This window comes from Equus asinus, chromosome 23 (assembly GCF_041296235.1).
Source record: "Equus asinus isolate D_3611 breed Donkey chromosome 23, EquAss-T2T_v2, whole genome shotgun sequence".
Lineage (NCBI taxonomy): Eukaryota > Metazoa > Chordata > Mammalia > Perissodactyla > Equidae > Equus > Equus asinus.
In genome coordinates this window covers 41,893,515-41,905,866 of record NC_091812.1, presented here as the reverse complement: position 1 = coordinate 41,905,866, position 12,352 = coordinate 41,893,515, and the positions used below count along the sequence as shown (strand labels likewise).

Genomic DNA, 12,352 nt, shown 5'->3' with positions numbered 1-12,352 from the left:
CCTTTATAGTGTGTCATCTTTCAGAATGCTACTATGAAGATGATCTCTTCCCTCTACTGTAAAATAGCTTCTTTCTCTCTTTTCCCTGCCCTCTAGCTCCCCTTCTAACCTTGACCTTCAAAATCAGATGAGAATGTCTTCATTTGATTCTTGCTTACATGCTTAAGCTGATAATCTTATTTCCGTTGTTTCTTTTTCCTACCCATAAAGCTCCCTTCATTGGATTTACCTTAATTATTTCTACCTGTATTTGTTTGTTAAGTATGTTCTTCTTCTTATGTTCCTGGAATATCCCTTTTTTCATAAATTCTACTCTTGACTCAAAAAAATATCCTTTGAGATACATCTCCTTTGAAAAATTTTTTCTTATGAGGCTATGTCCACATTAATCTAGTGTGAGAAGAGAGTTGAGGAAAAAAAGGGAAAATTAAAGAAGTTCATACTCATAACCCATTAAATTACCTATCCTGTCTTAGAGTTAGAGAGAATGAAAGAAATATCCATTATTTTTTTTTTTTCTGATCACTGCCTTCGCAAATATCCTTGTCATAGAATAGCTGGAAAAGCAGGTGATTGAAGGCCAAAATCTCTTAGTTGATGGTTTCAATCTTCCCATCCCAATGTGTGTTTTATCAGCGTGTATGTTAAGGACCCCACTGTATTTGAGCACCTCTCTCCTGTGTAAGAGGTAAGGGCAGGGAGCACGAGGCACCCAATGCCCCAAAACAATAACAGATCCTGTGTGAGTCCAAGCAGGAGCCACTACCCTTTGCTGTTCGTGTGCTGCACTTACTACCAGAAAAGAAATGACAATAAAAAAGCAAAAGTAGTATTATAATTGTTTTCTCTGAAATGTTTATTCAGGTGATCACATCACATCAGATTGTGGGAGTCAGATCAGAAATCAGATGCTTGCTGACAGTTGCATTTCTAAACCATGTCACATGACGTTTTGTGATTATTCAAAATGGACAAAATGATTGCCTTGTTTTTTTAAGTTGTGTTTCATTTGGATGTATCTGGCTATCATTAACTCATGCCACTTAAGAGAGATATGCATGGCATTTGTGAATCAGTTACATAAATGTGAATAAATAGGTTTATAAACCTTGATAATTTTTAAAAGATTTGTTTTTCTTTCTTTATCTGTATGTGCTTGAGAAAAATCAACTCAGTTATAATTTTTCCTAATCCTGCAAAAAGAAGTATCATATTTAAAGGCGTTATGACTCTATTAAAATAGAGTCACATTTTAGTGTGTGCATATGTAAGCATCGTCTAATGCAATTGTTGGAAGATGCACACATCCTCGAATGCTAAGTATATTTAGCTAACCATCTGAAGGCCCATGAAGCATTTCAGAAATAGAAATGCTTGCTTCAGCAGTAAAGAACATTCCTGACTTGAAATTCAAGTAGACCCAACAATGTCCTTGTTGATTATCATGAGGCGGTTCAAGACGAAATCTTCTGTAGGCAATGAATAGTATCTTTTATGGCTTAGATTCTGAGCAAAGTTAATTATATAATAAATACTTCATCTCTCGTTTTAGATGTCTTTCAATTTATACATAGGTCATTGATAATGGCTCAGAATTGAATGTATCATTATTATTATTATTATTAAAGTGTCTCACTTCCTGTATGCAAATAGTATTTTGAGCAAGGAATGAGTATAAAATATTGTTGACTCATATTATGTTGATAATCCTGTTTATCATATACACCTGCTTACACTTCTACTTGCCTTATGAGTAGGTCTGTAGCTATGGATAGTTTGTCCATACAAAGAAGGATATTTCATCCAGCCATCTGAGGAGACTTTGAGACTTATTCCTGTTAATTATATTAATGTGGAAATAGCATACTCTTCTACCTGGCATTCTATTCATTTGACTTTGTTTTTAATCTACTAATTTGTAAACCTATAATACATTGATAATCAATGACAAAACATTATCACTGAAGCTTTATAAGGGCCCTAAAATACCTTCTGAACCATCAGAAAATTAAAATATGTTGAGTATGTCAAGTTATCTTGCAATATGATTTTATTTTTGAAATTTTGTTCTCTATATGTGATATATACAGTGATTTCAAAATGTAAGCTACAAAGATAAGATGGTGGGAAGGTTTAGAAAAACACACTGAATTAGGATTCAGGAAACCTGAGTTCAAGTCTCAGCTCGGTGACTAGCTGGCCATATGGGGTAGAAATCATGCCAACACTCTGGGCCTCGATTTCCTCATTTATGAAATAATTAAATGTATTTATAAAATAAGTAAATTTATAGATAAAAAGTTATCTAGATAATTGAACCTTTTTAATAATAATGTTCTCTGATCTAAGAACATCGAAAACCAAGTAATAGAATTAGTACTATATTATCTCTGCCTCCAGTGTGTGTGTGTGCTTTTTAAATATGACTCCAGGTTGCCCTTCATTCATCTGCCCCCTACACACACAAAAAGTCCATGAAGCAATTGAATGCTCTTAGATATTCATCTGCCCTATGCATCTGTTACATACGGAAGGCTTTTCAATCATCCTAGAACTCCCCAGGAATTGTTTATATAGAAAATATTTTACAATAAAATATTAACCTGATTCTATGGAAAAGCATTTCAGGATAGATGAGAAGTGTTTATTATGTACTCTAGAGAAAAAGAAAATATGGATTAGGAGTTTGGAAAGATCTAAGGCATGGTCTATGCAAAATTTTCATGTTTGAATAGTAATAGTCTAACCTGAATGGTTACTGTAGAGAGAATAAATTTTCATCCCCACTCCAAGATGTTTATGTGTGAGGCCATGAAGTAGATGTGACTAAAATAGAGACTTCAGCTTTTCGAGCTTCAGATCCAACATTGGCTGTCTGTGGGCTTTGCCTCTTTAGTCTTCTCTTTTTACATCAACCCAATATATATTTCCAAGCTGTCATCAAAGAAAGAAATACAGTACAGAATATTTTGAGATGCTTTGAAGAAACATGCTGCCATGCCCAACCACATTGAGCAATGCCAGTTGATTCTGCCTTCTGGCCTTTGAGTAGGTCCCTCCCTAAGCCTGGAATGTCTTTCCTCCCACTCCATGGCCACTCCTCTTGGCCTAGCTAACTCTATAACTCATCCTTTAGAAGTAAGCTAGATGCCACCTACTATATTAAAAGCCTTCCTGGGTGCCTCCTCCTTGTCCTCTCTTTTCTACCACTTCAGGCTTCCTTAGGGTCCCATTTTCTATGCTCTTACAGCATTTTCTACTTATCTATGCTGTAGAACCTACCGCATCACTGTAATTGTCCATTCTCTTGGCTTTCTGCCCCCACTAAACTGGAGGTCAAGGACTGTGCCTTATTGTGTATCCCTTGTGCCAAGTGGAGTGCATGACATAGAGAGATATTGAATAATCAAATTTATACAAGCCAAATAGTGTTAAACAAACTCAGTTTCCTCCACCACTCAGTATCACCATCTTGGCTGGCAAAAGCTGTAATAAAACCCTCAGCCTATAATTTAAATATACCAGTTCCAAAAACCTTCAAACTTAGATATTTGCACCAAATATGTACCCGTGTGTGTGGTGAGGCTGACATTTCTGTGGAAGAGGAAGTGAATCACACTACCTATACATTTGTTCATCTGAATACTCAACAGCTTTTTAATATACAAAACTGATTATTCACTAAGTGGTTCTCTTCCATCCAGAGGAATAGATTTTCCCACAACAGATTCCCTGATGATCTCATTGATTTAAAAAATGAGCAAGTTAGGGACAGAGATGTAGGATTTTTTAAAACCTGGCACACCAAGTAAAACACTTTAAAATTAAGAATAAGAAGAATTAGCCAGTGTGTTTGATCTCATTTTCATTATTCACTTTGTATGTGTATGTTTGTACAATTTAAGTGTGGATTTTGTATTTTTGCAAAGAGATAGACTCATGTATCTTAAAGCCAGATATTTTAGCAACCTGGGTATATATTTCATTAGCATTAATACCTTTATTTTTGTAATTGACAACTCACTAAATACTACTTTGCAATTCATCTCAATATGAAGATTGTTTAGGTTAATTCTTTTCAGGTAAAGGTTCTACTCTCTGCATAAAGAACATGGTTACTTAAACAATCCACATATTCTCACAGGTGAAAGTGTCTCTGAGCATGAGTTAGATATGTTCCCAGGCAGCAGCTCCTCTTTGACTAGGAAAATATCTGTCATGTCAATGGCTGGTAATAAAATACTTTTCCGGATTAGCCTAGCTATATAGATGGGTCATACACTGTAGATTTATAATAATGAGTATTACTTTTCCACAACTGAAAATGTATTTAATCTTTTATTGGAAAAAAGATTTATGATCACCTTACTTGTCAAAAGGTGTTTGAAGAAATCATTTCTGCCACTTTATTACCTCATGGCGTATTATACAGTTGTGCCAATTTTTGTGCAGTTCAGTGCAATTTGCAGGTATTTTATATCATTAAAGGAATAACATACCTCTTGACTGAGGACTCTATTTTCAATGAACAAATTTCTTATATGGAATAGTGTTGTATTCCCGTTGAGCGCATTAGTAGTTTTCTCATGACAGGTTTTGTAAAAATCTAATTATATCTCTACCATCAAATACTTCCTGGGATATAATTAGTTGTGGCAATATTTTGTAGCTTGATGGATAAAAGTGAATGTGACATTCACACACACACGCAAATGCTTTGTTTAGTGATGTACACTCATGTCCTTTGTTTATGTCATGGTTAAAGGCCTTTAAATATTTTGATTCCCTGTCATTTCCTAATGTGTGTCTGCTTGTGAGCACTGTTAAATCTTGGTTGTCATGGTTACTCTTGATACCATTGGCCAACTAACATTTAGCCTTTCTTTTTCTTTTTTTTGCTGCATTAAAATGGAGCAGTAAACCTGACAGGTGAGGAATAGAAAACAAACCCCTTTAACGCTGAGTAAGCAAAAAATAGCATATGGGTAGACTTTGGAGGTATTGAGGGGGGGAGGGTGGAGGTTAAATATAAAAGATGACACCTGGCAAGTGAAAGATGGATAAAGCCTTCATGTATAAAATAATTTTTATATTAAAATAATTCTGGGGGTAATAATAAAATAATTTGTCTATATAAAAAGATAAAAAAGATTACTTTTATTTAAAGATAAATTTGGAAGGTAGTAAAACCAGTCTCTGAGTTGTGTTTGTAATCAAGGTTAAATGAGCATTTGTATGTGTTAATGTGTCTGCAGAACAGAAATGTGAAGTGTCCCATAAACTGTTCTGTTTTTGTTTTGTTTTGTTCTTAGTAAAGAGCAGTTTTCAAGTTTGATCTCAGGTCACCTCTCAATAGAGGAATACTAGCACTTTCACACCCTGTAAATATTGATGGCAGTGACTTAGTGAAAACTGTTATCTAATTACAAATTATTTTCCATGTCATCTAGCTTTGAATAACAATAGTAATAACAACAACAACAATAATAATAATCATAATAGCTATACTGTGTGATTATTGACTGATTGGTCCAACCTTATGTTCTAGCTAACTCATACCTATATGTATATATATAAAATCTGTATATCTGTTTCTATATTGATAGATAGATTTAAATTCTTCATAAAAATTAAACTAACTTAAGGATCTCAATGCTAATCTAACCTACGTTCCTCCCAGTGTTGCACTCCAGTGGTTCTCAGTGAGTGGTCCCTGGATCAGTAGCAGTAGCATCAGCGTCACCTGGGAACTTGATAGGAATACAAATTCTCAGACTCTCTTCCCCATCCCAGACCTACTGAATCAGAAACTAAGCGTTGGTCCAGCAACCTGTAGTTTAACAAGGCCTCCCAGGTGTTTCTGATGCACCTCAAAGTTTGAGGCATGTTATTTTCTGCTGTGTTATTTTCCCTAAAATTACTGAACACTGGTCAGGATGCTATACTACACTTTCACTGATAGAAAGCTTACCACCTCTATAAGGGTTCTTTTTCTTTTTGTAAGTAAATATCACTAGTTGTCATTAATTGAGCTGAAAAACACATGCAAAATAGTTTTTTCTTTTTTAACGGAAAGACAAAACACTTTGAACCAACTTAATATACTCAAAGATCGTCTTTCCCATTATAACACAATTCCACATTTCACAACTTCATCACTGCCTTCTTGTTCTATTAAGATTGAGAGAGTTGGGCCAAAACCTTGATATCATCTTCTAACCCTCCTCCTCTATTTTATAAGTGAAGACGTTGAGAGGGTTTGTAGTTGACTTCCCCAAGGAGATACACACCAGTAGTGGCAGAGTTGGGGTTACATTCTTAATGATGTCAAAATTGTGAAGTGTTTGAACTGATTCCTCTGAATAATCATAGTAGAGATTTCAAGTAAATATATTTTCTTCCGAAAGCCTGTACTCCTATGTCTGAGTATCTTTGTTCCAAGTGAATAGATAAGATCGTCCACTCAATCTCTCTTTGTTCTTGCTTCCCACGTCACCCCTACATGAGAGCCAGGAGAGAGTAAGCGAAAATAAAACACCCCTTAGACCACAGAGTGTCCTTTTTGTTGTACGTTATTCACATTCCAAACAAACACATTTTATACAGTTTCTGCTGTCTCTGAAATGCCATGTCATCTTTTATTTCCTTTTCACCCATATAACTCCTGTACACGATAGATACTTCTCATTATGAGGAATAAATTACACTAGGGCTTTATAATCTTAATTAAAAAAAACAAAATAGCAAGGTAAAATTCTGGATATGTTTCTAGTCACTGTTCTTCACTACTTTCTAGTTGAAAATAAGAATAACAAGACCTCTAAAAACTTACCAGGAAAAATGTTATTACTTACATTCATGTTGGGCCTGATTTAGACCATTATATGCCATTGAATACTTTACAACAGTATAAATTCTATTTTTTAAAGCTTTTACCATTGTTACTGATGATGACCAAACTCTTCATCTTTCAAACATTTCTTAGAAATCTTTTCTGTTAGAAAAAAATTTTTTTGCACATTTATGTTTAAAAATAATGTGATAAGAGTGTGGGCAGCCAGAATTATCCATGTTGTGATCATCAAAACTAAACTAAGCAAAAAAAAATTAACCAGCTGGTTTTCCTAGCTGACTAGGATTTTTTGAGTCTGAGATCATGGAAGTCATTTTGTTTGAAGAGATAAAGTGAGGGAGAAGTTAGTTATTAAAAGTGAGGACACTCCTACTTATTACAAGTATGAATTGTAATTTTAGTCCCATGCTCTGGGTTTTCTGAGACTCATCTGGGCAACAAGATGTGATTTTCAACTTTTCTGGCACCAGAGAAACTCACTAAATTCCTTTAGAGAGTATTCTTTTCTGTCCTTTTGTCTCAGTGTTACTCAGTCTGGCCTCAGTGGAAGAGAAGATAAGGAGGATGTTCCACAATAGCTATAAGAGTGAAATAGTTTCCTTGCCCAGATATTTCTCTGTCTGGTTTCCATGATCCTATAAGAATGATGGTGGAGCTACTTTTAGAAGGGATAAAAATCCAGATTTTAGTCATTGGGTCTGCCTCATCATCAAAGAAAAACATCCATGCCATCTTTTGTGAAAAGACCAAAACTTAAGAAGGGGCACTGGGATTATTTGGAGTGAGAAGACCAACCCTATGACCCTATGTTTGTTACATGTGGGATTGATCGACTAACTGCACTCAGTGGCATTTCATTAACCCATTTAGACTCTGTGTCTTCAGTGGTAAAATGAATCTCCGGGTTTTGAGGCAAATACCCATAGTAGAAACACAGTGACATTTTCTACTCTGAAAATGGTCATCATGTCCTTCTTTAACATCGTCTTCCAAGCCTCTCTTTCTCTTCCTTCTCATATCTTTCTCACTAGCTCTCCAACTCTTCCTCTTCTTTCCTTCTCATTTTCCACTCCATGCAACTGGAGCTGCTAGTACCTTTGGCACATCTCAAATTCACTGCTCACCTCTGATTGGTGCTATAGCTTGGCAGTACATTGTGTCTAAAGACTGTACCTGACACCTTTAGGTAGAAAAAGGACATCTTGAGACAGGTTAATCCAAGGTTCTGAGAGACCAATGTGTCTAATAGGATTCACCCAAGAAAATTCGTTCTATCTACATATTTTGCTGAAGGCATTGCACTTGAGTAAGTCAAGTGTACTTTTCCTTTGCATTTATCTTCCCTTCATCCGCTGGTTAGTTTTAATTTATACACATGGGCAGAGATGGAAAGAAAGGCTATTTCACAATAGCCCTCTGGCTAACCATGGAATGACCTGGGTGGCACTGAATGAGAGCTCATTGCCACAGCAACACTAATGAGTTGTCCCATGGTCCTATCAAAAAGAGAAAGGGAGAGTTCCTAAACACTTCACCGCATCCCCTTCCCCAAATAAGAATGGCTTTGCTTTGAGCAGGAGGGAGGTGCTAGGATTGTGACTCCAGCCTGGAGATTGCTGGAAGCAGTATTTGGAATAAAGCACTATTTGAAAAAGTCTTCCATTTGTTAAGTGAGTTTTTAATCTAAGGCAACCTGAAAGAAAATAGTTAAGTACCACTCTGTGATTATTTGGGTTTGAAAAAAATGAATTAAGAAATCTTAGGGGAAAATTTGATATTTCTTGCATAGACATTTGTTAAAACTTACATTGTGACACTTTAAACGTGGGTATTTAGTAAAACTAGTAGGTAGCAATTAAAACAAAGGTAAAATGAATAGTGTGAAGAATTGCTTATAACAAGACACTGCTAATGGTTCATGTGCCTTAAAGAGCATCAGGAGAGTGGGACTATCCACAAGGTGAAATTTTTCTCTGATCTTTCTATGATTGACTTTCATTAACAAAGTGTTAATCACAGTTAGCTTAACACTATAAGCAGCCAACACTATTTTTCTTTAGAATTTGAAAGAGAAAAGAGATGTTGACTTTATGTGGTCCCAATTCTCCTTCTGGGTATTAGGCTAACTTGTAATCTTAAAAATGCACTTACTGGGGCCAGCCTGGTGGCGCGCTGGTTAAGTTCACTCATTCCACTTCAGGGGCCTGGGATTCACAGGTTTGGATACAGGCACAGACCTACACGCTGCTCAGCAAGCCATGCTGTGGCTGCATCCCACTTACAAAAAATAAAGGAAGATTGGCACAGATGTTAGCTCAGGGACGATCTTCCTTAAGCAAAAGGAGGAAGATTGGCAACAGATGTTGACTCAGGGCCAATCTTCCTCACCAAAAAAAAGAAAAGAAAAGAAAAAGAACTGCACTTACTGCTTACTGTATTTATCTGCCATATGGGAAAATCCAATGCAGCTCAGCTTTGTAGCCACCAGTTACATATTCTTAGAAAGAGGAAAGAGTGGCAGATTTAGTGGTTCAGCTTGAAGCCCTAGTTTTCAAGCTTTTCTCTGTGGTAACAACAATCTTAGTATTGGCTACTAAGGGTAGGGTTACTCTATCCTCTTCCTCACAAATAGAACTAATGGATAAGGGACAATAGCTGAACAAGGATCTGAGCATATCTTCCCATCATCGCCTTAACGCCTAAAGGCAGAGTCACTGAATTATTTAACTCTAGGGCTTATGGAGGACTTTGAGATCATCTCCTTAAACAACAGTTTTAGACCTGAGGAAACACTGTAGTTCAAGAGAGGAGAGAACCTGAACAAGATCACAAAGCTAGCCCTTCAGAAAGTTTCCAAACTGAAAGCTGGGGCGCTTGGGCATGATGCCCTGCTTTTTAAATCTGTTTCAACTGGTTTTTTGTTTTATTCTTAAGTTTTTATTTTCTCCCTATAGGAAGAGGGCAGAGTCCGACTCTAGAAAGAGCAGCATACCGAACAGTAAGGAGGTCCCTTCACACCACCCAACAGACCCAGTAGAACTGAGGCGTCTTAATTTTCAAACACCAGGTAAGAGGCCTGACTCATCTTGTCCATAATAAGTCTTTCCTGGAAGTTTTATAGCCAATTGCTATTGCCTCGAGAGATGAATATGTCACTTTATTTCAACAATTTTGTGCGTCCTCCTCTTTTGTTTTAATATTATAGAGACTCACCCAAACATAAGTCTTGAAAGAAAATTAAATTCTTTGTGCAAATCTGAGCTGGGTGGAGAGGAGAAAAAATTGTTATTCGCCTTCAAATTTTGGAAAAAGTATAGCCTTATAAGAATATCTTCCATTTTTATGGGCTTAACACAGTGTATTATTTTCAGTGAAACCTATCTAGAAAGAATTCTGTTTCTCATGAAGTGAATGGGTGGATGGATGCATGCATGCATGGATGAATGTTACATCATTCATCCCATTGGGAAAGAATATATTTATTTTATATTTTCCTATTAATTTGTGTTTTTGTTACTCTGAAAGAAAGGAGGGAGGGAAGAAGGGATGGCCAGAAGGAGGAAGGAAAGGAAAGAAACAAAATAAGGCAAAAATTTATATCTCTAATATTCCCTATACTAAATCTCACTGACCAATTTAAGTTTCTTACTGGGAGACACATAAAGTGACTGATGATAAGAAAAATATGCTTGTTTCTTAAAATAAAGAACATTAAGTGCTTCAACAGAGGAAAAATATTATTCCTGCTGAGGGGCATTTTGTACAGTATTGTTAAATCAAGCCTAGTTGTATTTTACTTCCTTTTAAGTAAATCTTGTTTATATGAAATGAATGGCAAGTAACGAATGGTAAAGAGAGCTAAAAACATAAAACTGAGTGGCACTATCTTAATACCTAATGATAATGAACAAAGCAAAGAGCCGATCTAAGAAATTGCTTGATTAAAATTTGGTTGTAGTATTATACTACCAATTGTTGGGAAGTTCTCTGTCAAGTGGATATTCTGACTCTCAGTATGATACACTACAGATTTATTAAACTACACACTTTCAGTGAGTTGCTTTGAATTGAAAATACACAGTTTATTGTCTTTAGCATATTTTCTCTTTTATATGGAGTTATGTCATAGTAAGTAGTAACTATTCAGTTAAAGAAATGTCTGGCATTTTTAGCAGCTTTACAGATCATCATAAATATGCTTTGCTTTTTTAAATTCTATCTCAGATAAGGTTAGACTTTTTAAAAATTGTTTTTTAAAAAGTAAAGTGATACCCTCATCAGCATAAAAGGTGGAAGAAAATGTTCACGTAGCCAAAATCTCCTGTAAGTGTGTTTTTAAAAGGCTGATAAATGTGGACTATGAACATGTGCATGATGATTGAATAAACCAGGATTAGTGTGGTCCCTTGGATGCCCCTGTTGAGTCACCCCCCAGGTACTCCATTAAGGCAACTTGACATGAATTGAGTAGTAAAGCTTCTCAGTTCAGCACTTTTTGCAAGAGTAGTACACTGACTTTTCCAGGCTACAGGCAACTTATTAAAATGGACCCAGGAATTTCTATGCTTTTCACTTTGGCTAATCCAGTGGATAGAGGAGCTGAAAGCCACAGAAATGATCTGCTACAAGATTACTTGCCTATATTGCCTCATCATCCTTTATAAGAACAGCACATTGTAGAAAGGGAGAAAATGATTATTTCTCAGTACCTTGCTGCTCAGCACTGCCGCCACCTCCTCTGGCTTTTGTGTAAAGTGTGATCTGTATTGGAAACAACCTTAGTCTTCCGCAGAGACAGAGGGATAGTATAGGGTTGAGTGGAAAGGCAAAAGTAGCCCATAAAGAAGAGAGCCAATGGGAGTGCTGTCCCTCACCAACTCCAGCACCAACAGAGAATGTTTCCAGGCATAAATGTGAGCATGAATGGGAACCATGTAGAAAGGATTATTAGCAGAGTGCTAGGGACCACAGGAAAGGAAATAGAAATGCCTTCAACCAAGAGACCTCCGTCTTCGAGTACTTCTCACTCGTACAGGTAATTTTGCAAAGATGGCCAAACCCAAGAATTCTATTGAGAATCTAATTTTCCTAGTGTATGTGGGAATATTAGATCCCTTTATAGAGAGAACCTGTTAAAATCCATATGAGTCACTGGAAAGGAGAATGAAGGTTATAATTGAAGTAGCATTGCTTGTATCACCAATGGCTTTACAAAATTAAAATGAAGACCTAAGTGTATAAGAAACTATCATTTAACTAAGCTTAGACTTATCACCTCAAATGGGTAACGGAATAAAGTGGATGGAATAAGTAAAGAAGGAGAAATAAAGTAGAGGAAAAGAATAGAACAGGAGAAATTGTCCTAGGATTCTAGCACATCTGTTCACTGAGGAAGCATTGTGTCATCCCCCTTAGCTGGAGTAAGCAATGTACTTAAGCTTGATTTGTTGAAATAGTCTGTTTATCTCCCAAACTCTATGATGTGGCCTGCTGTCCTGA

General features: G+C 36.2%; 1 protein-coding gene across 25 annotated transcripts in view; it reads left to right on the top strand.

Annotated features, from left to right (window-relative positions):
* Positions 1 to 12,352, top strand: part of PTPRD (protein tyrosine phosphatase receptor type D) — a 2,080,413-nt gene that overhangs the window by 1,957,236 nt on the left and 110,825 nt on the right. For all 25 annotated transcript variants that reach the window (XM_070495512.1, XM_070495506.1, XM_070495510.1 and 22 more), the window contains one exon: positions 9,808 to 9,920. In XM_070495512.1, coding sequence (XP_070351613.1) covers positions 9,808 to 9,920 — 113 coding nt within the window. The remainder of the gene's footprint in view (positions 1 to 9,807; positions 9,921 to 12,352) is intronic.